General features: G+C 39.9%; 1 protein-coding gene across 7 annotated transcripts in view; it reads left to right on the top strand.

Annotated features, from left to right (window-relative positions):
* The window catches only part of NKAIN2 (sodium/potassium transporting ATPase interacting 2), a 745,781-nt gene extending 719,120 nt beyond the window's left edge, over window positions 1–26,661 (top strand). For 4 of the 7 annotated variants that reach the window (XM_005280190.5, XM_005280192.5, XM_005280191.5 and 1 more), the window contains 4 exons: window positions 148–208; window positions 15,948–16,029; window positions 18,781–18,924; window positions 23,599–26,661. In XM_005280190.5, the coding sequence (XP_005280247.1) occupies window positions 148–208; window positions 15,948–16,029; window positions 18,781–18,924; window positions 23,599–23,608 (297 nt within the window). In that variant the 3' untranslated portion in view covers window positions 23,609–26,661. Of the gene's footprint in view, window positions 1–147; window positions 209–15,947; window positions 16,034–18,780; window positions 18,925–23,598 lie in introns of those variants that run through there. The other 3 variants (XM_005280193.5, XM_065588510.1, XM_024113933.3) reach the window with 2 other exon arrangements.
* The last annotated feature ends 482 nt before the right edge of the window (window positions 26,662–27,143 follow it).

Genomic DNA, 27,143 nt, shown 5'->3' on the forward strand with positions numbered 1-27,143 from the left:
AGAGAAATCCACTCACTAAAGGACATAAAGAACTATAATAAAGAATTGGCAATGCCTCAGCAAAGAGTCTAGGAAGTTTTTGGGTTTGGTGTTTTAAACCAATTTTTGTATTGGCTTTATATCTAATACTATTACATTTTGTTTCAGCTGGCAGGGTTCATCTATGCCTGTTATGTTGTGAAATGTATTACTGAAGAAGAGGACAGCTGTAAGTACTAAAGCTCTATTAATACTAGATGAATTCTTTGTGATATTCTTAACTCTCCTGACACTCTCTGAGCTTCATCCTAAATACTTTGTTATAGGGTCGTCAGGAGCATGCCTTCGGTCCCACACACTTGATCTATTAGTAAATGTCTAGCAAATCAAGGAAGTGATTAAATGCAACTTTTTAAAAAATTCTTTAGTATTCTGAAAGCATGACTTACAGCTTTTTTTTCTCAGCAACATGTTGTTAAAGCAAAACAAATCAACTCCCCTCTCTCCTAGAATTTGTAAACAACACTTTTTTAAAGACTGTTATTAACTATTGTGAAAATAATTGGCTACTGATGGGGGTACATCTCTTCTGTGTTGACTGCAAGGGATTGTAACAGCACTTCTGGCAAGAACTGGCTTTAGATCATTGCAGGAATTTCATTTAAGAGAGGTGAAGCTGTGTTCCTGTTTAGGTCCTGCTGCTCCAGTGTACAATTAAAAGTAGTGGAAATGTTTAAAAAATATCTTTAGGTTTCTCTTACTTACTTGTGTCAATAAAAACCTGTTGAGGAGAATTTACTGTGAATAGAAGCTATGGATCCAAGTAATCTCATTTATTATTTATTTTAACTTTGATTTTTTTTTTAAAAAAAGAGGCACAGCAGTATTTCAGTGCAGTTTGGGATTGAAATGCTTCAGAAACAAATATCCGGACTGCATGTAACTTTGATAAAATATACATGGATCCTAGAGACAGATTTTTCCAACAGGAAGCTTACAGGCTTTTACTTGATTGGGAGCGATAATAAACCTGGTGGGGTTTCCTTTGTATGTTTTGCTGTGAGGAAAATAGCTGGAACCCTATAATCTATTAGTTTTGCAGTGCCACTGTGAGCCATCATGGAGATTTAACATTTAAGTAAACCTCATTTCCAACGTCCTAGAGAAGAGATTCATTTCAGCCTTCTCTTGTTTTTGTGGAGGTAGGAGTGGAATATTAGTAAAAAGGGCTCTGAGCATGTTTGGTGTGAAGGCCTACACCATGAATGTAGTGCCACGTCATGAAATGATGTAGGCATAAGCTCTTTGTCCTGTTGTCTAATTCGATAAGTTGGGTAGCAACAGAGCTAGAGGAGAATTAGACCACCCCAAAATGGAATCATATTTAAAACAATTCTGCCTCCTCTTCTAAGAGAGTACATTCATTTTCAGTTTTCTGTAATGCTGCTGGGCCAAATCGAAGTAAAAACTGAGTAAAGACATCAAGATTTGGCTCACTGAACAGGTGAAGAATTAATTAAAAACTCAAATGATTTCTCCTGTAGTTTGTAAAATGGTATTTCCGTCTCAAAACATGTATAGCTAATATTATACAATTTTCCATTCACTGTTGTGAGAGCTACCCAGAGAAAAAGATGTTCATGCTTTTCAGAAGATTTTCTTGTAGATTTCTTGCCTATTTTGGTTCTCTTATAACTTTGCTAGTGTACTATATACCATCGGCCTGATCCTCCAAGTAGGTGCAGCAGCTTTGCACCACACCAGCAGTGGAATCTGACTAAAGAGTCAGCTTATCCAGTTCTGGGAGCATCACCACAGTGCAGGGATGGCCCCAGATACGTAAAGCCAGCACTGAGGTTTCTCCACCACCATTCCACCTGGGGCCAGTTTATGGAGCGAGGCCGGAGAAATGGGAGTGTGGTTGAGATGCCCCTAGACTACAGTGATCCCCAGCTATGGTTTTAGTCTTTTCATCCTATTAACAGACGTCATAAAGCAAAGCAACTTGAGGAAAGTTCTCCCTTATACTATGGGACCAGTCCTATATACTATGGCCCTGGTTTAGGGGAGTACAAAAGTGAGTTTTTCTCTGCCTTTGCATGGCACCCTGACTTATAACATGTGCTCCTCAGCTGGGCAAGAATTTGGACCCCCTACATCCACCTTTATACATGTTTATTTTCTGATTTCTGAATTACCAGTTAACTGTGTTTTCTAGTCATTCTCCTCCCTTTCCCTGCACATACATCTTTTACGGCTCCCTGTCAGGACAGTTAAGTGTCTGCTGTTGTGATTTCATATCTCCTGGTGTTTATATTCTACACACAGATTCTGTGTGTAACTTCTTCAAAATATTCTGGGCCAGATCATCTCATGTGCAGCAAGCCAGAGTGAAAAGGGAATGCTTTCAGGAGAAGGGAATTTTATCCCCAAGGGGACTCCATGGTCATCACTGTAGCCTAAGCCCCTGCAAAAGCTGCACCTCACATTTATGTGGTTGTTTCAGACTGTTGAACTGAGTCACTGCATGGCACACAGGGATTATAAATCCGACCCCAGATGTGCTGGTTCCCTGATACTTACTTACCCCATATATCAGAACTACTTTGGTTCTGCTATATCTGCCAGTTCCTACATGCCCAAAAGGGGGAGGAGGGATTGCATCTTTATATAGATCTATATCTTCTTCCTGTTGGCTGTTTCTTATTTATTTATTATATTCAGGTGGTGCCTAAAGAGTACAATCAAGACCAAGGCCCTATTGTGCTGGCTCTTGTATAAACATTGTCCTTGCCCCAAAACACTCACAGACCAAATTGATTTTTAAAAAACAAGCCACAGACAAAGGGTAAGGAAATGAGATGCAACCGTGACAGTCTTTTGGGGCGCCCAGAACCATAGGCCTCTCTGCCACAGCAAGAGAGAGCTTTGCTGGAGCTTAAATTTTGTGGCAGCTCCAGTCTGCCTGCCTCACCAGCAAACTCCTCGAGACTCTGCCAGTCTATCTTGCCTTGCAGCTAACATTCAGTGAACCCCAGTTCCCGAGTTCCCTAGAGATGTCTGTCTGCAGTGTCCTGTTCCTCTTGCTGGACTCTTACAGAAATTACCAAATCCGCTGTCTCTGAAGAGACAGAACACACACCGGGCTGTTGGCTCCACTGAGGCTGCAAACCTTACTTAGTATACCAGCAGTGAGATGAATTTATAAACCAGGAATAAGTTTATTAATAAAGAACAGAGATTTCAGTGATACTATGCAGAGATAATAGAAACAGAAAATGGTTAAGAATAAAACAAAATACAACATATTTTCTAGTGTGTAAAATTTTACAGATTACAATCCTGGTCTCAGGCACTTTCTCACCTACAGTCAGTTCTCAGCATCCTCAACCCACATGCTTGGGGGAATCCACCTTTTCACAGATTCCAAGAGTGCTGGTCCCTTTGGGAGTCCCTTTTTTCCCCTTTGGCAGTCCAGAAATCCTTTGAAATATATCCCTTGAAAAGTAAGTCCAGACAAAGTTCCTCTGCCCTTCTGCTTGCTCTCTGGGGTGTTGGTGCCTTCTTCACCCTCTGGTCAATTTTCTTTCTCAACTGGCTTGATCACTTTGTTTTCCTTAAATGCAAATGTACTTCTATTGTACTTTGCTTGCAATCTACCCAAGTGGTTTTCTCTTCACTTGTTCACTTGATCTATGCAGACAGGTAAATCCACAATCCCTTTTCTGGGGCAGGCTTCTTTATCAGCTGCCTCCACAACATATTTTAAGACCATATTTCTAGAACCCATATATAACTCTTTATACACATGCTGTACATACATCACACAGTGACATTAATGAGCAGATTGTCACCAGTTTTTACGTGATACCTTACAAGACACTGTTTGGCTGAATATTCTGACAACAATCTGTTGGGTGTGTCTTTTGCCGGTTGGCATAAAAGGGGTCTTAGGTTCACAGCAACATGAAAGCCAAGTGATCAAGCTTATGATGGGTGCCTGATTTACTTAACCTAGAGCGTTTGCCCTAACGCTCAGGTCTTTTCAGGCTTCTCAGGTCCTCACAGTTATGTCCATAATCTCAGGCTTTTGGTTGACCCCTGCCATCAGTGGTGAAACAAGCATGAAAGTGGTGCCAGATAAAAGCAGAGGAATAATAGAAGGAATAATGGGGGAAGGAAATTAGGTGTAGGGAGAAAGTGGAGCATAAGGTGGGCATTGTAGCCAAAAGGAAAAGCTCTGGCTTTTAACTTGCCTAATGCAGGCCAGTATAATGGGCACACTTCTTGTTAATTCCATGTTCTTTTTTATTTGTGGTGTGATGGGAATAGAGGCTGTGGTGAGGCGAAGTGTTAGGAGGGGCTGAGAGCATGGGAAAAAGGAAGGAAGGGAAGGAGAATTTGGGGGGAGAAACATCCAGGGCAGGAGGAGTAAGGCTGGCAGCAGGGAGACAGTAGGAGAGTAGGGTGGAAGGCGATGGGGGACAAACAACCAATCAGCAGACAGAAAAGAATGGCCAGCATTCTAATGGTAATAAACACCCTGCTGTCATCCCCAATGTCCAAGGGCTGTGAAGGTGCCTCACCCCCTGCCTTCCTAATGCTACTCTTGGCTGTGGCTGAATAAGCCCCTGTTGCTTCTTTGGGACCTGCTCTGCCTCCTGTTTCATGTGCCCAAGTAGGGAGGGAGACTTGAAACTTGGAAGCCTGGTGCTTCTGAGAGGGATTCCCCTGGAGGTCTAGATCTGGGAAGAGGGGAGAGCCTGAGTCCCCCAGCTGGGCCTCCCATTACTCCTCTCCATCATTTGCCCTATTGCCATTGGTATGACTCAGTGATTGTCATTCTAACTTCATTAGCATTATTAGTGCAGCAATTAAAAAAATAAACCAGGAAAATGTTGACAGCTATCATTGCTTGGCTGCATTCAACAGCTGTAAACTTACCAGAGCTTCTCATTTGTTTCCTGAAATCTTATTAGGGCTACAATTTTAAAAGATTACAAACTATTTTTAATACTTTGAAACGTTCATTTAATGGGCTTTTGCTCACTAGCAGTTTGGCTCCCTGCTATAAGCTGTTAGCTGCCTTCCGTAAAGTAAATTCAACATATTTTCAAAAATGTTATTAAATATTCAGATACTTAGTGACAAAAACAGGAATGGCATCAATAAAACAACATCCTCCTGGGATTTTTATACTGCAGGAAATTAAACAAGGAACCTGGCTGCTTAGCTGGAATGCACCCGCACAAACTTTCAACAGACTCAACCTCTCCTCTGCTGGTGGACGAGGAGTGGTAAGGGGGTCAGTGGAGCCCAAAGGTGGGCAGCACTGACTAGGGCGGAGGTGCAGCTGAGACAGCAGGGGGATGTGCCAGTGCAGTGCATCCCCACCTAGCACCATCCATCACCGGGGCACCTGTGCAGCCACAGTTACAAACTAAAGTTGACCTCTCCCTTTGTAACACACCCTCAAAGAAGACAGCAGTAGAACTATTATCTGTCCTGGAGCACAGGGAGGTCTGCTTTGCATCACCCGGTACTAGCAGGGGTGAATCTAAAATATGGCAACTGTGGCTTCTCACCTTACTGTGCCACATCACTGCCTGTTAAGAACTTGTTCCCTCTTTTGTTATTTCAAAGTGAAATGCAAAGCAAAAATGACAGCTTTCCATGCTGAATATCCATCAACCCAGACTTTTAGGGATATTTGGCACAGAAATAAGTTCTAAGTAACCTTTTTTAATTTCTTTACTTCCCTCAGTGAAAACCTCTTGGTACTTCCTGATTCACTGAAGATATCCCAGAATACAATGTCACAGATACTACAACCCCCATAAATCAATGATATTTGTAATGTTAAAGAATGAGGTGCTCTGGGATACCAGCCATGAACTGATAAGTGCCATGATGATTTCACAAGGATGGGAAAAGAGAATTTTATTTGGTTAGTTTTAAGAGATGTGATCTTCTGGCGAATGCACAGGATTGGGAGCCAGGACACCCGTGTTCTATTTTTGGCTCTGATATAGACTTTTTTGTGACCTTGGGCAAGTCATTTAACCTGTCCATACCTGTTTCCCGTTTTTAAAATAGGGATAATAATAATAAATGTGCTTGGGGTGCTAGGCAATATCATAAAAACAGTTTCTCATTCATTTATAAAAAGAACACCCCAGCATAATTACAGACCAGGTGAGTAAAGACAAAACAATAATACTAACATACGTCTCAGGTGTGTTGGCAGGCCTTCATAACTTTGAGCTCTTTGGATGAAAGGGCATATAGAAGTCCAAGATGTTATTGTATATTACTTTATTTCTGTGCCGAATGCCTCCCACAGTATGATTAGTGAGGCATTATTGAGAATTAGTACTGTGCCTTAGTCTCTGCTTAAAAAGCTCTGAAAGTACAGTACAAAGAATCAGAAACATGTAATAAATGTTAAACTGCAAATCTGTCGCTCTTCCTCCTTGCTTCTCTCTGATGTGTGAATTGGGAGTTTTGAGGCTAAGAGGATAGAAAAAGTCTCCACTAGAACTGTGCCTTCTCCAGTAGGACTGTTTATCTCAGTATTCATATTTGTGTTTATATGTTTTGCCTCAGGAAGCCATTTCTCAGGTCAGAGTAATGCAAAAGAAATCTACCACCTAAGAACTGAAATATCCTGGGAAGCCTGACTCCTGCATTATTTTGGCCCCATGAATGGCTCTTTGAGGCATTAAAAAAACTCTCAATAAATGCTATAAACCAATGCTATAAACCAATGCTTGAAACACAAATATGAGAACCCCCCCACACACATGCATGCACCTGTTTTCCCACCTATTCAACAAGCTATTTGTGCCTTGTATGAGCAGACTGAGGCTGGGAGGCTAAAGATATATTTGAAATTTGTCGAAGTGCTTTGGCCCAACTGCACTCCCAAATTTACAGCCACTGACTGGCTAGAATCTTTTCTGTGTACTTGTTTCATTTAGTGCTGTGACTGCTACATAAAGCAAGCGAAGCCAGAGAGGGAGAGGGGGAAAGCAATGGGATGTTTTTCCGCTGTCAGGATGCTGATGCAAACACACACAGAATGGAGCTTCTGAAATCCCGTGACACTGTTTGACATATTTCATCCTACAACAAGCTGGCTTGGGAAACCAAACTACCACCACAAGCAATGAGCATGTAGGAAACTTACTGGGAAGTCTATACAGCATCAGCCTTTTGAAAGTAACAATAGCTGATTCCCACTTCATTACTTTCAGTTGTGTTCTAGCCTTAGAAATGGCCTCTAATAAAAACAGAGAGGGTTGGCTTTTACCGTCTCATTCCCCCAGCAGCGAGATGTAAACACTCTGAATCCCAAAAGGTTTGGCCACTTGTTCTAAAGTACACATTGAAAACATCTAGGAAGCAGCCTTAACTGCCAGAGGGGGAGTATATAAATAGCAGATAGAAAAACAAAAACTAGTTGTGTTTGACATGTAAATTGAACTACACTATCCAGGTGTTTACAGGACCTACACAGACATTATGCTGCCTTAGGTATGATCAGCTGGCACTGTGCTGCAGAGAGAGAAACAAAGTGAAAGCTCAGAGGAGGGGCAGTTTGTTTAAATAATAGCAAGTAATTAGGCTGAAGACAAAATCAGCGATGGCATTTTATAATTACAATTAATTTAAAGGTTAATTTCCTTTGGTGCTAAAATCTTATTTAAAACATTTACCAGGAAAGGAAATTAGGATGTTACTATCAAGATGCACAGAGTGCTTCTGGGAATCCATGCCTATTATCACTAGAAAATTAGGTTAGGTTCAAAGTGGGAATTTCAATTCATTTTAGTGTATAATAGATGGTGGTCAGGACCTTGAGTCAGAAGGGTTGGTTGGAGTAGACTGTAAGATTTGCATTTTCTTTGTTTTCGGGATTAATTGCAAATGCTTCCAACAAAAGGGCTGGGTTTATATGTGAACAAGCTTGACATGAAAGGAAAATTGGCTATGGATTGCTGCCTTCATAACTAATGAAGTTGATGTTAAAGGAGTCCCTAAGAGACTGGGATGTGGCGTGAAACAAAATATATAAAAAAATAAAATAATGTGGGGGGAACCTGGTGCTGTCTCTGGCTTCGTAGATGTTAATTTCCCTTCTTCCTCACTGTCTTGCCTGCCCCTCCCCCCACATCCCTCACTGCCTCCTATGGGGATTGTCAAGCTCGAGTTTCAAAAATATCTAAATAACGTAACATTAATGCTTGAAGGAAGTAACATTTCCATTTTGGTGGCTCATCACGATGGAATACTGTTTAATAAAATCAATGAATCACAGTAGCCAAGGGGATGTATCTGCCTTACATTATTGTATTTTTTTCATTCATCATCCATTGCTGAATCTTATTAAATTAAAAGTGTTTTTAAATAAGGCTGCTTAAAATATTATATTGATTCCACTAGTATAAAAAGCCACCTTAGAAGCAAATTGCACTGGAAAAGATGCAGGGAGCATGCAAAGTAAATCTCCTTTCTATAAAGAGAGATTAATTTTACACCCAAACCCTTTCAAAAATCTTACTCTGCTACTCTCAGATGTAATTGTCCTTGGAGGAGAAACTCAAGACAGGAGATCAAGATAATAATGCCCTACACAACTTTATCAAGTCCATAATAGAAATGGGTTAGTAACAAAGGAGTTTTGCAGTTCTGACTAGACACTCAGGTTAACCATTCATCATATACAGATTTACATCATACTGGACGCTGTACAGTATTTCTACTGTAGCAAATAGTTTGACATCTAGTCTTAATTCAAACTGCTGTGTTTAAAGAGACTTTGAGTTGTGTCTACATTGGCTGGACTATCTACTGAGAATGCACATATATGATTAACTCAATGCAATGTATAGTTTGTCACAACTGCTCCAAACAAGTTCAACTGAAAAGCATTGTCACTCATTTGTCTGGCACTCTTTAAAGCAGGTTTGATATGAACAGCTAACCTCCAAAATCCCTTGTTTGGGGGTCCAAAGCTATTGAGCTGTACTTTTCAAGGTGTGTCTGCTCACTTGCACAGTGTGGCATTCTTGTATTCCGTCCAATTTAGTGTTTTCCCTATTGTAGGAGTCAAACTGGATTTTTTGTAGTGTCCTGGGTGTTTCTAGACCTATCTGACACATATCTTTGTGCTACATTTTCTCTAGTCTATTAGTATTTCACCCCCTAAAGGTTTCCATATTTCTTATTACTTTTGCCTTTTCCTTTTAAATTTTTGGATGGCTCTTCATTAATCTTTCCTCGTTAGTCTTCACACATTCAGGGCCCAGTTCTCCTCTTTGTTATGCTTATTAATTCTTATTATGCTTGTTTATTTGTATTGTATCATTTCTCATTTGCTATTGATATGTCAGTTCCTGCTCCGATTGTCCCATGATGCCAGCCTCCATCTTCCACCTTTGTGATTTCTGCCTGCTGCCTCTCACACTTGGGAAGCACTTCCCATAAACATCCACAAAATTAACTCGTTATCCTCCTTCTAAACCCTTCTTAAAACTCTCCTCTGCAGTCAGGCCTATAAAAAACTTGACATCCGTTACACTATTGAGTGCAGAGACCACAGCCCATCATGCTGACCAATATTGTTACTCTCCTGTGTGGCTTTATCCATTTCTTGTCTCTTGGCTTATATTTAGATTGTAAGATCTTTGGGGCAGGGACTGTCTTTTTTTGTTCCATGTTTATACAGTGCCTAGCACAATGGAGCCCTGGGCCAGGACTGGGGCTCCTAGGTTCTACAATAATACAAATAATAAATAATAATTGTGGTAGTATGGCTCCAGTCTGCGCTTTCCTTATCACCAGCTTAGCCCTTGTGATGAGATGGCCTATAGCAAATTCCGCCTAAGAATTCCTTTTATTAGTGCCCTGATGATCCTATTTAACTTGCATTACCTCTAGATGGCACTGGGCAAAACTTATGGAATCCTTAGCTAATTTAGAAATATTTTATCAATTTAAAAATATCTCAAGGACACTTTGAAAATGTTCACATGCACAAAAATTGGAGAGCAAATGAAAATTGTTCTGGAAGGCCCAGCCTGTCTAAGATATACTTAAAGAGAAAACATAACATATATTTTTAAAATTATTTTAGTGGGAGTGGAGACATTTAACAGAATGGAGGAAAGAGCTTGATTGGGATGTGATAACACAAAATTCTGACAATCTGATTTTGCTGATTATAGCTTATACCAGATGGAGTGAGGGAAGAGCTGGCCAGGGATCAGCAGGGCTCAGAGAGGCCCCGCAGGGAATTGTCTCAAAGAACAAATTAAGTGGTATAAGGATCTGCTGGAAAACCTGGAAATTCATGAGCTACCAGAAGGGACTGCCAAAGAACGGTTTCCATTGCTGTGAAAGGGAATGAAATTGCAATTATGAGAGCACATCAAAACCAGAGCAGAGAAATATGGCTAGAGGATTTCCTTCTGCTAACTCTTTGGAACTCTTACGTAGTTTCAATCTATTGCTATAATGTCTCACTGGTAATGGCACAGCTTCACAAACTGGCAGATACGCTCTTTGTCCCTGCCACTTTTCTGCTATCCTCTTCTGTGGGTCTTAACTGCGATATCCACAAGACAAAGCCTATGGCATTCGATTAGCATTGTAAGAAAACTTTTTTGAAGATTTGTATTAGAGCAAACCTCTGCCTATCTGCTGAACAGTGCGTAACAGCCACGCTCACAGCATACAAAGGGTAAGGCTAGGGTAGGGTTGGCAGGCAGTGAGTATCATGCCATCACAAGACAGCCTAGCAGAAGGCCAGATGGCAATGGTAGCCTGCAAGAGCATGAAGCTCTTCCTCCTAGCTTATAGATTTTCTATTTATTTTTTAAGCCAGACTTCTGGTTTTCTGCTTTAATTTCAAATTTAATAAAATTGGCCCTAATTTCACGCCATTAATCATTTCTAAATCGTGTCAAGATTTGTAAAATTCAGCATTTTTGCACAGCTCTTAACTACATCCGGTATTCTAGTCTAGTCCAGATAGGTTCTTATACCACCCTCATCACCGTGGTAGCTGAGAGCCTTCCAATAGTGCATTGAGTAACGTGACTGACATTTGTCATGTGTGGTCCATTCTCTCGCAGCCTCTCTCCAGGGGGAGAATTGTGTGTACAGTGGAATATTTTGTTTTGATAAGAATGATTTTTTGTAACATGTATGGCTATTTCCCAACCCACTCGTTCCCGCTCCTCCTCTCAAGAGTCTGTATCCTTTCATATTTAATCTGTACTGAATTTTACGTCCCTACTAAATTTGATGAACACCATAATGTCAGTGTTATTTCTATAGGCTCATGCTCCTAACTATGCTTGTTAAACTTCTTGGGTCAGATCCTAAGCTGGTATAAATTGCCATAGCTCTACTGAAGCCATTTGTATTATTTGCTGGAGGGGGATGTCCGGTCACCTGAGTTTTCTTTTAATATTCTTCCCTTTTTTCTGCATGGACATCATTTTGCTACATTATACCACATTATTTCCTGCCTACTTCTCTATCTGATTATGTCTTTGTTCCTCCCTGCTGGTCTTGGTAGAAACTCCTCACTCTTTTATATAAACGGGGCCCCTTCTGTTCAGATATACACATCCCAGCTTAATAGGCTCTTTGCACACCAACAAATGTCCAACAACTGAAGTTGAATACGGAATTCAGACTTACGATCCCATCCTACAGACTGAGACAAATTCAAAGCTCCTATTGACTTCAATGGGAGTTTTGACTATGTGCCAGGATTGCAAGATCAGGTCTTTAGTGGGTGTATTAATAGAAAATATGTCCATTATTTTGAGCCATAACCAATTTTAATTACATGACTTCCCCAGTTATGTCCTAGAAAGAGTTTATGGTGCTTTTGTAAACCTGACCTTAAAACCAAGGAGCAGGTTAGTATCAGCAAGGCAAGAAAGAGATTCAGACTCACAAATGAAAGTGAGCTATTCATTGTTAAATGTTCCATTACCAGATTTCAGGCAAGTCTCTCAGTATATCTCATCTGTTGATATGGTATGTGAGTAGGATTGTGTGTGTGTGTGTTTATGAAGGCAAAACATGATTAAAGACCTGAGTTTGGTAATGATGATATACAAGATAAAAGTAAAATATAGTAGGCAAAAATGTGTTTGATGGATATGGTTAGGAATTGAAACATCTGTAATGATTCAGCTAATGAGGCTTATTTTATTCATCTCATGTTACTGCTGCCAGGAGTGTATCTGTAGTATGACACTTTTAGTGACCTTTCAGGCACAGCCAGGATAAAATGCCCAGCAGAAAGGGCAGCATTTTGCATACTTTGAGGAACTAACTCAAAATCCATAGGGAGCTTTTAGCACAGTCTGGGCACCACAGGCTTTGCAGAGCTAACTGAGATGCTGCCACAATGAAGAAAATGTGCTGCAAAGAAATTAGAGGCATTCTCTGCATCAGAGTTAATATCATACTACCCACCATTCCTAGTTCACTTGCAGCACTGTTGTTGTACGTAAGGAGCCATTGTATCCCTTTAACAAGGTCACAATCATATTCTCTCCCCTACTGTCATCTGGATATACAAGTGGGGAGCCTGTACTGTCTGGTTAAAACAGAGCTGTCTCTATAGGCCCATCTTGTTTATATCACTTTGTAATCTGGCCTGTTTACACACTGAGTTTCCTTTGTGCAACAAAGCAAAAGACAGGGACACATAGCCATGCAGAGATAATAGCACTCATTTTTTTCCTGAGCCCACAGAAACTCCTTTTATTGCTGGGAATTTGTTTCTGAACATTTTGGTTTAGCTTTCTGGGAAAGAACCTAGAAAGTCCCTCAAGATATTTCTTCTTGTGGCTTCAAAACAAAGCATCCCTGCCTGTGATAGAGTCATTTTGTCATTACTTACAGAGTACAACTTTATGTTACAACATACATCTGAACACACACACATACTATATAGAGGGACAGGTCCCCCCAGCTGACTTAAATTGGCATAGATCTGTTGAAGCCAGTGGAGCTATGCTGATTTATAACAGTGGACAATCTAGCCCAGACAGCTTGTTTTCTGAATTCTTTGTTCAGAAGGTGAAGGCTGAAAAAGAGAACATTTATACAAAAAGCAATTCACTACAAGACATACCAGCAAAGGCCTGTGTCACCCTTATCTTTGAATGTATCTGTGTTTGAATAAGAGCTCATTCATGTCCTCCTTAAATCTCAATCCTGTGTTTATTACACGTGTCTCTTCCCATGGAAATAATTATGTCACAAAGTTAGCATTGTGACTGTATACTCCAGGAGGAGGAATATATTCACTGTGCAAGGGCTGCATCTAGAACCTCATTTGTAGTGTACCGAGTGAATGGCTGCAGTATACGGAGCTGATGTAAGGGAAGTGCAGATGTGTGCCTTAACAGGTGTAAGTAGGAAGTCAGATGTACATAAGGGGCACTATATATAAATTGGAGGGGCTAGCATAGAAGACCGGGCAGTGTGAACATAGAGCTCTGTAATCCACACTAAAATCCATTTAGTTATAGTCTTTGTTACTCCTTTTTGCAGTACAAATGGTCTTAATTATGGACCGGATGGGGCTAGCTCTGCTCATGCTGAATAGCACCTCACTGAATAAGTAGTGCCTTTAATTACAGTGGGATTACTTACGTTCTAGTCTATACTGCTTCTTATTCTATCCCCATCACCATAGTATCCAAGTGCATTAAACAATGCAACTAACATCTGTGGCATGTAGTTCATCCTCTCTCTCATCCTCTCACCCAAAGAAGAATTGTGAATGCAGTGGAGTGTTTTGTTTTGATAGGGATTTGGGTGTTGGCGTGGGGGGGGAAGTTGTTGCTTTGATTTGTTTTTTAATGTACATACTATTATGTGTTTATGTTGGAGAAGGCAAAATGAAGAAGTTTGCCTTGCTCTTGAAGTGGAAGATGGTGAGGTTTGAGATGGTCCTTAGTTCTTGGGAGAGTTCATTCCACTGTCTTGGACAAACCCCCAAGAAACTTCTGTCCCTTGTACAGATGAGCTTTACCCTTATGGATGAAAGCACCATTGTGCCAGAGGAGCAAAGTTGTCGACCAAGGCCTTTTTCCAGCGCTTTAGGTGATCTTTTAGATACACTGGGCTAGACCAGGGATCAGCAACCTTTGGCACACGGCTCGTCAGAGAAATCTGCTGGAGGGACAGGACGGTTTGTTTACCTGCAGCATCCGCAGGTTCGGGCCAATCGCAGCTCCCACTGGCCGCGGTTCGCCGTTCCAAGCCAATGGGGGCTGTAGGAAGCGACGTGGGCCAAGGGCTATGCTGACTGCCACTGCCCGCAGCCCTCATTGGCCTGGAACGGTGAACCGCGGCCCTACGAAAAGGATAGTTTAGAGTTTTGGGAAAGTGGATATGTGTATGTTTAAGTATGATTATTTGTTAGTGTTTATCCTAGAGTGAAAGCTCTTCGTAATGATGTGTTGTGAGATGCAGTATTTAAGTTGTCCACTATGAAAGATCTCAAATACAGATTTGTGAATTATAAAAGGAATGACAGGTGAACTCTAATTTTATTATTGCATTCATATCAGAAGGGACTTTCCTATATTAGAGAGTAATTTGCTACTTTCTGGTGCATACAAATACCTTCAGAATCACAGTTTGCTCAAGGACATCCCAGTACTTAGGGGAAATACAGTTCCAGATCTGAACTTTGCAGCTTTGCCGTCTCTCTTGCTAAGAAACATCAAGGTGGTGTCCACTAGAGCTAGGTGAAATTTTTCGGCTGAAATTTATTTGGGTCAAACCATTTCATGAATTCATGTAGATTTCGATGAATTGTTTCAATTGAAAGGAAAAAAATTGGAAATGCCAAAATAGTTCATCTAAATGTCAAATCTCGCTGATTTTTCAGGCTAGAGTCATAAGCGGATTTAGCCTCCATTAACAAAACGACAATGATGGGAAGTGCCCCCTTTTTACCTAATAGCCCAATGGTTAGGGCACTCACCCTGGATGTGGGAGACGCAGGTTCAAATCCCCACTCTGGAGCAGGGTCTAATCACCAGGCTATAAGCTATTCTGGGGTGGGTATCTCTCAATCTCTCCTGTTGAAGTAGATGCAGTTATTTATGCTGCATTAGTGTACAATATGTAGGTTAGAATATTTCATGGAGATAGCATCCAAATATATATGAGGGCTACAGTTAAGTAAGACACAAAGACCTCATATTTCACCATTTAAAAGAAAGCGCTTGAGTATGGGAAACTGGGAGTCTCTGACTCGGATGTGACTGTATTGTCCCAGAAATGATATAAAATAAATAAACATGGGTAAGCAGTGGTGTGAGTTGGAAAATAGCCCCCACTTATATACCTCCACTGTATTTGGAGTTTCCTTAGATCTGTGAAGGCCCATCTCCAATGCTCAGATAAATTGTTCTAAGTCTCTGTCTCTGCATTTCAACCCAAATGTCAAAGCAGGGAATCAGAGCAACTTCTGTCTCTCAAACAGAATAGGATCAATATGCTTTCTCTGCTAGAACACTGAACCAGAGTATGTCAGTGAGCTTGACACAATAATCACAGTCAGTTGCATTGCATCCATGCCAATAAATAAATGGTTTGCAGCATTTGTAATATCCAGATAAAATGTAATTTTATACTCCAATAAGGTGGTCTGCTTGAGAAAAAAGTGATGCATAATTCTCTCTGGTGTAGATGGATTTTATAAATCCCTCATTGTCTGTCTCTGAAGACACTGCCTCTCCTCCCCCATTTACCCCCCACCACCACCACCCTCTATACAGTTAGTCACTCTAATTTTAGTAGATAGATTATTAGGGGGTCTGTCCAAAGTAATCTGTGTGGAAGCTTGTTCTTGAATGATAGTGCCTATCTCTTCTGAAAAGATGTTGCTAATGAAAGCAATTTTTCCCCTCTTTCAGTTGATTTCATAGGTGGATTTGACTCTTACGGCTATCAAGGCCCACAGAAGACATCTCATTTACAGCTACAGCCCATGTATATGTAAGTACTTAACTTCTGAGATATTCTATGGAGTGCTAGGCAGATATTAAAGGATTATTAAACTGAAAGATTACGTGTCTTAAAAATTCAGGATAGGCAGAAGCCTTTCTTGATAGACTGAATTCAAGTTCTGCACTTAACCACTAACATTATCCTTCTTTGCAACATAATGATTTCTTGTGGTGGGGTACCATGTGTCATATTTGTTTTAATAAGACTGATGTCCTGACATGGATTTTACTAACCCTCCCTCAGGCAGACTGAGACTTGGTCTATACTACAGTCTACATCAAACTCCTGGTGTAGACAGTGCTATGTCGACAGGAGGATTTCTCCCGTCGACATAGCTACCACCTCTCAGGGAGGTGGATTAACTATGCCAATGGGAGAAGCTCTCCTGCTGGTGTAGGTAGCATCTTCACTAAGTGCTACAGTGCACCAGTGCAGTGCTATATGTGTAGACAAGTCCTGAGTAAAATCTGACTAAGGATTTGGCCTGGTGATTTTAGCTGTTTATCAGAGGTTTAGAAACATATTATGCAGCAAACATAGTTAGCATTTCTCTCATTAGAGCATCTATTCTTTGAAGTGTCCCTCTACTTTCTTTGCTCTCCTCACTTCTGTTTTCTTTATTTTACTGGCATGTTGCTTTTGAAATCAGTTTAACTAGGATGGTATATTTTGACTATACTGTGCGAGTGACAGTTCCCTCCACTGCCTAGAAATACAAGCTGATACATTTTGGGGTTGAGTGGAAAAGAAAATGTCAGCAAAAGCAAAAGACTGGAGCAGATTTTCACTGAAGTCCTTGCTCATCCTTAGACTGCAACATGGCAATGATTTACAAACATCAACTGTACTAGTGCCAAGCAGAAAGCAAGTCACAGATTCATTACTGCCCAGGTGAATCTTGCCTCACTGCAGTGCAAAGGTGTAACTTTGGGGTTTTGTTTAATATCACAAGCTCATTAGGTGAAAGTATGGCATGTGATGACTTGCAAGAGGGCATCATTTCCTTTGTCCCTTTTCTCTTCCAATCATTTGTACGGAAGGAGAGAACTAAACATAACTAGGCAACATCAATTCAACCCTAGTACCCATTCAAACTGTAATGGAAACATTTAACTAAATCTTGTAATTACTTTTTTAAAAAGGAAATCTGCTGATGAACGAGCAGCCATTATTATTTATGTGGGTCTGGTATTTACTTCTTTAATTGCTGGTTGTGGATCTCATACTGGGAGGATGCTCAGAACTTGGCCCTTTGTGAAGCATGCTAGTTTCTGGGGGGATTTTAACAGACTTAAATTACAATAGTGCATAGCACCCATTCCAGCCCAGCTTCAGCTTCCCATCTGTATGTGCTCAAATAAAGATTTTTCACCTGCACTTTGGGCATCATGTTGTACATTTAGAAAATGTTATTTCCTTCCTTGTACTCTGTGTGGCTCATGGGTACTTAGAACAATTCTAATCCTATTTCTTTCTCAGTGTACTATACATTGTCATCAACATATGGAGCCCTCTAGCTGAGATATTATCCCATTCTCTTTATGCTCTCAGTGTTTCTTCTTCAAGAGTAGTTGATTGCATTTACAGAGCCTGCTAACGCTGAGTGGAAGGAACACTGGAGCTATAGAAAAGAGAAGCCAATATAAATTTTAAAGCATGTAGCTGAGACAAAGAAAGATATGGTGAATCTTTAAAACTGAATTCTGTTTTATGGCAGTACTGCTTTCTTGCTAGAATGTAGGTGATTTCTTTGCACTAAAAGACAGAAATCAGTATGTAAGTTGATGTTGTTTCCAATAAACCCAGAGAAGGCATATTGTCATGTCCCAGTGACAGTCAAACAAAGACATGTAATGTTTCCCTCTCACCGTACAGTATTTGATCAAGGTTCTATAGAATTTCTACCCGCAATGTTTAACCATCTTTGACAGCATGTGGCAACAGCCTTATACTGCATACTGCAGAGGCAGGCCAGGAGCACACACACGTGTATCCTGGAGCAATGCCTTGCCTTCAGCTCTGTTAACGTGGGCAGATCATTAGATAGTGGAGTGACAAATTCAAATTTCAGTTTAATCAAATTGCAGTTTGACTAGCTCGTAGCACTTTTTAAGATAATACTTAGTGGAAATCGCATCCCTGAAATGATAACAGAAGACTACATTAGGTTGCTTTAAAGCGTTATTTGTATCTTTCGTTTCCCCGTGGCTCTTGTCTACTGGAGAACAGCAATATTAACCCCATAGGATTCAAAGAAAAAGTAATTTTAAAATAGCTAGACTTCACACTACTGTGTGTGGCCAAGAAGATTTCTTTGTTTTACAAACAATCAACACCCCTCAGGACCCCTGTGAAGTAGGTAAAGGATATGTACATATTGCTAAATATGCTGTCAGCGAAATACAACCATCTCTGGGTTGGAATGTAACAGCTGTTTAACAGTGCACAGAAACACGACACAACGGTGCAGGAAGAAACATGAAAAAGAATAGTGAGTTCAGTTTAAACTGCAGGGGAGAATTTAGATAGTCTGAAAGTAATTGCTCAACTCAGAATGTGGTTTGCCAGTGAGGATTACTATGCAGATCAAATTCTGACTTGGGCAATTACATCCCCCTTGCCTAAACTGAAATCAGGCACAAACCATGGGCTCATTATTGACCACAAGTGATCAAGACCTAAATTTTGTAACTTATATGAAAACATCACAGTTCCCCTTAACACCATGTTGGGTTCTAGGCTCAGCACTGAACTAGAGGAAAGAGCACCATCTATTGAATCAGCAACACCACTTCCAGCAGCATTGAGCACTTCCTTGGAGGTCCCCTATCCATCCCAGTGCTGCTTAGTTTCTGAAATCTTCCAGGATCACAGCACAAGGCGGTATGTTTTCTGGACATATATGGTTAATCAAATCCCACTCTTCAAAGTATGTATAATTTCATCACTTGCAGGAATTAGCTAAATACATTGGACTAGATTAATCCATTTTGAGGAAATCTTCAGGTTGTGCAGAGCTGCCTTAGATACTCCGACACCATCCACCTTCCTGGCCTCCAGTTGCAAGGAAGATTCCTAGTAGAGAGGGAGTATGGTTTGGGCATTCCTACATGCAGTGCTCCCAGGATGCTGAAATAAACCCTTGGAGCTATGGACAGCCTGACCAAAATTAAAGCATCTTTAAGGCTGCTCTAATTTATGCCAGGCATAAAGGGTGCATAAAGGTGACTTAAAGCCACCTATGCAGTCTCCTTTCTCCATTCTTGCACTGAATGCAGCTCAGCTGGACCTGAGGATATGCACCATTGTGTCTATGCAGAGAGAGAAGAGAGGTGGCCTTCCTCTGTAGTACTAGGTATCAGAGGCAGATATTTGTTTATTTATGTTGTAGTAGCACCTATTGGCTCCAGTCAGGGTGGGGGTACAATTCTGTTAGGTACTGTGCAAAAGCAAAGGAGGACATACTTTCTTCTCTGACAATATAAATGTTCAGGGATCTAATCTGAGTATGGCTGCTCCTGTGTGGAACTCATAAAGCTTGTTGAATTGTGGATTACAGCACGGATTTCGATATTGAGTGCAGAGATTCATCCCCACATCTTAGTTACATCTGTGCAGTTCCAAGGTATTTGTTAGCCTTCACCAGCAAGTTGTTCACAGGAACTGATTGATTTTGTGGATTATGATGGGAGAATTCCATCAACCTGAATTTTTATTTGTATTCTAAATATCTATTATGTTTATTATTTAAATGCCAGCAATGTGCTCCGCACTGCACAAGACTCAAAAGACAGGCAGTTGTGTACAAATCATTTTCCTTTCCTTCCTTCCTAGTCATACTCATTTACAAACTGTCTGACCATAGAAATAGGCTATAAAAGCTGCCCAAAAACATGCAGTCTAAATAGAACCAAACAGAGCCGGTGTCCATATACACCTCTATCCCGATATAACACTGTCCTCGGGAGCCAAAAAATCTTACCGCGTTGTAGGTGAAACTGCGTTATATCGAACTTGCTTTGATCTGCCGGAGCACGCAGTGCTGCTTTACCGCGTTATATCTGAGTTCATGTTATATCGGGTCGCGTTATATCGGGGTAGAGGTGTACGTCATTCCCAGGCTAACACAGCTGATACCCCACAAAGCAGCTTCATGGCAGTCTGTGTTGAAGATGCCAGTGCCCACTTTCAGACAATAGGACAGGAGTGTGCTCACAGGCTTTGCATGATAAGACGAGGGAAATGAATAGTCCAAAAATGGAAGAACTGGCATGGAAGGCAAACTGCACAGTAGGAGTTGCTCGGTGGCACTGGAATTAGTGCAGTGAAATCCCAAAAAATTAGGGCTGTCGATTAATCGCAGTTAATTCACGCGATTAACTCAAAAAAATTCATCACGATTAAAAAAATTAATCATGATTAATTGCAGTTTTAATCGCACTGTTAAACAATAGAATACCAATTGAAATTTATTAAATATTTTGGATGTTTTTCTACATTTTCATATACACCTCTACCCCGATATAACGCGACTCGATATAACACGAATTCGGCTATAACGCGGTAAAGCAGTGCTCCGGGGAGGGGGGGGCTGTGCACTCCGGTGGATCAAAGCAAGTTTGATATAATGCGGTTTCACCTATAACACGGTAAGATTTTTTGGCTCCCGAGGACAGCGTTATATCGAGGTAGAGGTGTATATTTTATTGTGTTGAAATTGAAATCAAAGTGTATATTATTTTTGGTTACAAAGAAATAGTATTTTTCAATTCACCTCGTACAAGTACTGTAGTGCAATCTCTTTGCCATGAAAGTGCAACTTACAAATGTAGATTTTTTTTGTTACATAACTGCACTCCAAAACTAAACACTGTAAAACTTCAGAGCCTACAGGTCCACTCAGTCCTACTTCTTGTTCAGCCAATCGGTAAGACAAACAAGTTTGTTTACATTTACAGGAGACAATGCTACCCTCTTCTTATTTACAATGTCACCAGAAAATGAGAACAGGCATGTGCATGGCACTTTTATAGCTAGTATTGCAAGGTATTTACATGCCAGATATGCTAAACATTCGTATGCCCCTTCATGCTTCGGCCACGATTCCAGAGGACATGCTTCCATGCTGATGATGCTCGTTACAAAAATAATGCGTTAATTACATTTGTGACTGAACTCCTTGGGGGAGAATTGTATGTCCCTTGCTCTGTTTTACCCGCATTCTGCCATATATTTCATGTTATAGCAGTCTCGGATGATGACCCAGCACATGTTCATTTTAAGAAGACTTTCACTGCAGACTTCACAAAATGCAAAGAAGGTACCAATGTGAGATTTTTAAAGATAGCTACAGCACTCGACCCAAGGTTTAAGAATCTAAGTGTTTTCCAAAATCTGAGAGGGACGAGGCGTGAAGCATGCTTTCAGAAGTCTTAAAAGAACATCACTCCAATGCAGAAACTACAGAAACCGAACCACCAAAAAAGAAAATCACCTTCTGCTGGTGGCACTGATTCATAATGAAAATGAACATGCGTCAGTCTGCACTGCTTTGGATTGTTATTGAGCAGAACCCATCATCAGCATGGACACATGTCCCCTGGAATGGTGGTTGAAGCACGAAGGGACATATGAGTCTTTAGTGCATCTGGCATGTAAATATCTTGAGATGCCGGCTATGAGTGTCATGAGAACACCTGTTCTCACTTTCAAGTGACTTTGTGAACAAGAAGCAGGCAGCATTATCTCCTGCAAATGTAAACAAACTTGTTCGTCTGAGCGATTAGCTGAACAAGAAGTAGGACCGAGTGGACTGCAGGCTCTAAAATTTTACATTGTTTTATTTTTGAATGCAGTTTTTTGTACATAATTCTACATTTGTAAGTTTAACTTTCATGATAAAGAGATTGCACTACAGTACTTGTATTAGGCGAATTGCAAAATACTATTTCTTTTGTTTTTTTACAGTGCAAATACTTATAATCAAAAATAAATATACAGTGAGCACTGTACACTTTGTATTGTGTGTTGTAATTGAAATCAATATATTTGAAAATATAGAAAACATTCAAAAATATTTAAATAAATGGTATTCTATTATTGTTTAACAGTGCGATTAATCGCGATTAATTTTTTTAATCGCTTGACAGCCCTAAAAAAAATACTTTGAGTTTTGGAACATGGTTCTGCACTGTGTGATCATTGCCCTGGGAGAACGTCGGAGGGCGGGCAATGCAAATAGAAAGTAAATAGAAAGAGATTTTCCCTATGTTGTTCACAATAAACATGTTTGTTCAAGAAAAGAAGAGATGAAACAAAAAAAATCCCTGTCTGATGCTGAAGCCTAATGCACTGGAGAAATTGTTCCTTGAGTAAAGATTTCCTTGTCATTCTATTAGGTCTGTGAGCCTGAGTTATCTGTCATGTATATGCTACACAGAAATATTTGTAGGCTTTGCTTTTTGGTTACATGCAGTTTATTTTATGGAGGGACCTGAGCTCTGAAATTCAGATCAGGAATCCAAATGTCCCCAAAGAATGAGGAGGTTTGGATACAGTGACCCGGTTTGGTCCATCTCTAGTTTGGTTGTTTGGCCTCCTTCTCTGTTTCCAATTTCCTCTGCCTGCTGAAATTGCATAATCACTCTGACTGTATTGGTCTCCTAGCCTAATGCTGCAGCTACATGTCCGGGTGACTGAATACTAATTTCACATACATTAGATCAAAGAACTAAAGTACATTGTGCCATTTTGCCATTCACATTGTCTGAAGAGCAGATGTAAGCAAGGCATAGGTCTAATCAGCAGAATAGGGCCCCTGATATGTAGCAGGCCTCATAATGCCCAATTCATCACAGTGATATGAATATGATATGATATGATTGTCTCTTTCAGCTGAAATACCTTAATTAGGACTTATATTTGAGTAATTTAAACAATACGAGCAAAGTTTCACTCAAGTAAACTACCATTGAACACCTGTATAGCAACTGGTACCAATACAAGTTTAGCCATAGGGCTCTTACTAAAGTCGGCTGGAGCTGTGCAGCTAAAACCTTGCACAATTACTTTGCTGAGGTAGCCACAGGTGACTTAACTATGCAGCTGCTTTTCAGCCATTCTGTTCTATGTACCAAACCATTTTTTTTTTCTAAAGGCATCTGCATTTTGCTGGATTACTATTGTTCAGGTCATCCTCCAGGTTACACATGGTCAGCAGCCTCAGAGGATTACATAATTAAATACTGCTCCTACCCAGAATCAAGGTTTTGAGAACCTGCATCAAATACCTTGATAATATTTTAAAAGATGCTAGAGATTATTTGAGCAAATCACTTGCCTGTCCTTTCTTTCTGTGCACACACATATGCAATCTGTCTGACCATACAAACAGGGTATTAAGGCAGAGGAAGTGATCTCTGTTTCCAGGAGGTTGTTTTGGAAAGGCTAGTTGCACATGTTTCCAGTCTAGTGGGTGCCTGAAGTGAAGGGAGGTGATGCATCAATCCATCTGTTAGTTGGTTACAAATATTGTTTTTTCCCTTGTCTCTCTTTTAGGTCAAAATGAACAAGGTGACTTCTGTGTGGGGGCTGAAGGACCTTTCAAAAAACTTGTTTCAGGATGGCCCCCTGTGTTCTACAAACAGCAAAAAAACAACCTTTGTGTTTAAAAAAAAAAAAAGAATGAGCATACGCTGAGACAGAGAAACAAAAGGTGCATTCGACCTCTCTTTCCAACAAGTACAGACAGAGATGCACATTACCCCCTTCTTGGATTTCCTGAATACACAAAAACAACTGCCAGGCCTTTGGAAGGTTCAAAAGGAGAAGCATTGGTGCCATCTGCTGGCTATTACCTGTGTTTACTACCTTCATTCCTACTTATTTGAGTTATGAAATGATTTCATCCAATTCAGTTCTTTCTGAGACCACTTGCACCAAGTCTCCTTAGTCATTATAATATTTAAAAAATACCATGATGACCTTGTAACAGAAGCCAATAGACAGCAAGTTGTTTGCCCTAAAGGCTGTACAAGTACATACTTGCCTTAACCCAACTAAGTTGCACATCAGAGAAACTCAGTGCAGGCTTACTGAAGCGACTTCCTTTAGATTCAACCTGCTGCTGTTAATTCTGAAAGATTTTTTTTCGTGTCAGGGAATAAGGCTCTGTTGCTCAGCAGCTCCAGAGTGACCACGTACGAAAACTGCCAGCTAACAGAAAAGTGCTTTACTAATGAGCCTCCACAATGGTCAAGAAAACAAACAGTTTATAACGCTTAAAAGAGAAATAGATCTCTGGGGTTGGGAAAGGGGTAAAGGGAATCCCTCATTAAACCAATAACTGAACCTACTGGAAATAAACAACAGTGTTTCATAACCCCACTGTTTTTATTTATCACACTGTAGGTGCTTTTATAACTAACTCTAAATATGTCTTTTACTAACTACAGAGACATCTGCAGATTTCTAGCAACAGAGGCCAACTGAATATGTATTAGCTACGTTTACTCTTTTATATCTAATTTCAATTGAAAATCCTATGTAAGTGAGCATTCTTTTTTCTAATTGCACCGGAAGGGATCTAACTTCTTTTGTTTGTTTTGGTTGGCGTAGAGTGGGGAGGGACTAGCTGCATTGGTGAAATATTGGAGAACTTTTTGTGGTATATTTGGGGATTCATTGTGTGTTAGAATGTGTATTTTATCTTCCTGTAAAATTGTGGCTGAAAAAAACTGTGCTGTTATGTAGTTGGCAACAAGATGCCTTTGGGGATTTTACTAGTAGGTCAATGTGTTTATGACATATTCTGAACTCATAGGAACATTTGTTTTGTTCTGAATTTGATCTGTATTTTCAAGCACTTAGGCAGCTTTCATTAGAAAAAAAAAGATTTTGCTCAGGCTTTTCAGGAACTTGAATTATCATTCCTTCTTTGTTCAGAAACCGCCCAGACAAATGCACACACCTGCCACACATACCTGACAGCCACGTGTGCTTGAGGGCATGAGTGTTCAGTGCTTGGAAAGGTGCAAGTCGTCACAAAGCGACTCTTTTCCTAGCTTGCCAAACCTTCACAGTCTCTGTGGCTTATAGGTACTGTTGCCCTGTGCACTAACTCTACTTATCCATTGCTATAGAAATTGGTGCCCTTCGCTGTGTATGCATGAATGTAATGTGTCACAAACAATAAATCTGGACAATGACAGTGGAACAAGCATTCCCCACTAAAAATAAGATACAAGACAGGTTTAGGAACTATACTTACATTAATTCTGTAAGATTTTCTATATATGTGTGTGTGTATGTGTGCATGTATGTATGTATGTATATATAATACACACCTACATATATTGAGGGAAGATGCATAATGTTGTGGCTTGAACATGGGGCTAAGAGCCAGGAATTCCTGAGTTCCTGATAAGCTATGTGACCATAGACAAGTCACTTAAGCCCTGGACCAGCAAATCCCTTAAAAACATGTTTAACGTCTTTGGCTGAATTGGTGTCTTCTTCAAAAAATTTCCTATGTGGGCGCCTAAATTTAGACCCCCTAAATCTATATTTAGTAGAGCTGGCTGGAAATGGAATTTCCATTCTATGGGAAATTCTGACAGTTCAAACTTTTTTCATTTGGAATAAAAAAAGCTGAAATTTCTTGCAAAACAAAATATCTGACAAATTTTAAGTTGAGGCCATTGAAACAAGTTGTTGCTGTTGAATCATTTCGTTTTGATCATGTTGATTTCTTTCCTTTAGACTTTTATATTTGATTAAAAATTAAATGTTTATATATGCATATAAATTAAATATAAAAGTCCAGATGAAACTAATCAAAATGTCTAAACAAAACGAGAAAGTCAAAACAATTCATTTTCACTTCTTCCTGTCAAAAATATTGTTCCAATTAAACATTTTGATTTTAACACAACTGTATTTTTCGTTTACATTTTTTTTTGACCGGCTCAAGTATTTAGGCACCTAAATAGTGGCCTGATTTTCAAGGATAATGAGCAGTCATGGCTTGCATTGACTTTCCATTCACATTGAATGGGAGCTATTAGTGCTCTGCCCTTTGAAAGTCAAGCAATTTATTTCGGTGCCTCAGCATGGATTTAGGAGCCTAACTTTAGGCATCCAAGTTAGAAAAGTTTGTCCTTAACATCTCTCTGTTTCAGTTCCCCCAACTATAAAATGTGAATAATAATAACTACCTCACATAGTGATTGTGAGGATTAATTAATGTTTGTGCAGTGCTTAGAATTACTATGTAAGTGCTAAGTATTATAAATAATGTGTGTATATTTATATATTGCATATGTACACACATATGTATACATACACTCAAGTATATAGAGATATATACACATATATAAAGTAGGCATTCATATTCCTGCTTAAGTTGCAGTGAAAGCACTAGTATTTCAGGACTGTTGACTACTACACTAAAGGATGATGTTTTGGAAGCAGTTTGGAGCACAGTAGTGTGAGAATATCTGGAATGACATTTTTGATTTGTACAGCTGTATCCGCCTCAAAATCCAGTAAAGAATGTTATTTTTCTAGGCTGGGTTTTTGTTATAAAGCTAAATATTCAGAAGGCAAGAGTTACAATCCAAATGTGTCTTTTTTCTTTTTTGCGTTTGTTAATTCTGAATGTATTTTTAACAAAAGTGATTTTTTTTTTACTTACTAGTGTAATTTGCATTAAAAAAATGGAAAAAATATAGGTTTCCAAGCTATTCATGGCCCCCTGCTACTATTCACAACTTGCAAGAAACTTAGAATTACAGTTCCTGGCTGAGCAGCAATACAGAATGAGGACTCCATTTAAATTTACAAGATTCCCATCCTAATCTGTGCAATACATGGATGTGTCAGTGCTGAAAAGAAAGTGCCAGGTCATGACATCATTTTAACTGAGTCATAGGTAACACGTATTTTCATTATCTCCTGACACTAAAAGGATTCTTTTACAAGGCTGGCTGAAATAGACGCATTGTCATTTAGAAAATGTCTTTTTATTTTGTCTACTCATCGGGAATTTCAAGTCTATGACAGGTTTACAATTACCAACAGTGCTAAGTACTGTATTAAGTAAT

The sequence above is a fragment of the Chrysemys picta genome, chromosome 3, assembly GCF_011386835.1.
Source record: "Chrysemys picta bellii isolate R12L10 chromosome 3, ASM1138683v2, whole genome shotgun sequence".
Taxonomy (NCBI): Eukaryota; Metazoa; Chordata; order Testudines; family Emydidae; genus Chrysemys; species Chrysemys picta.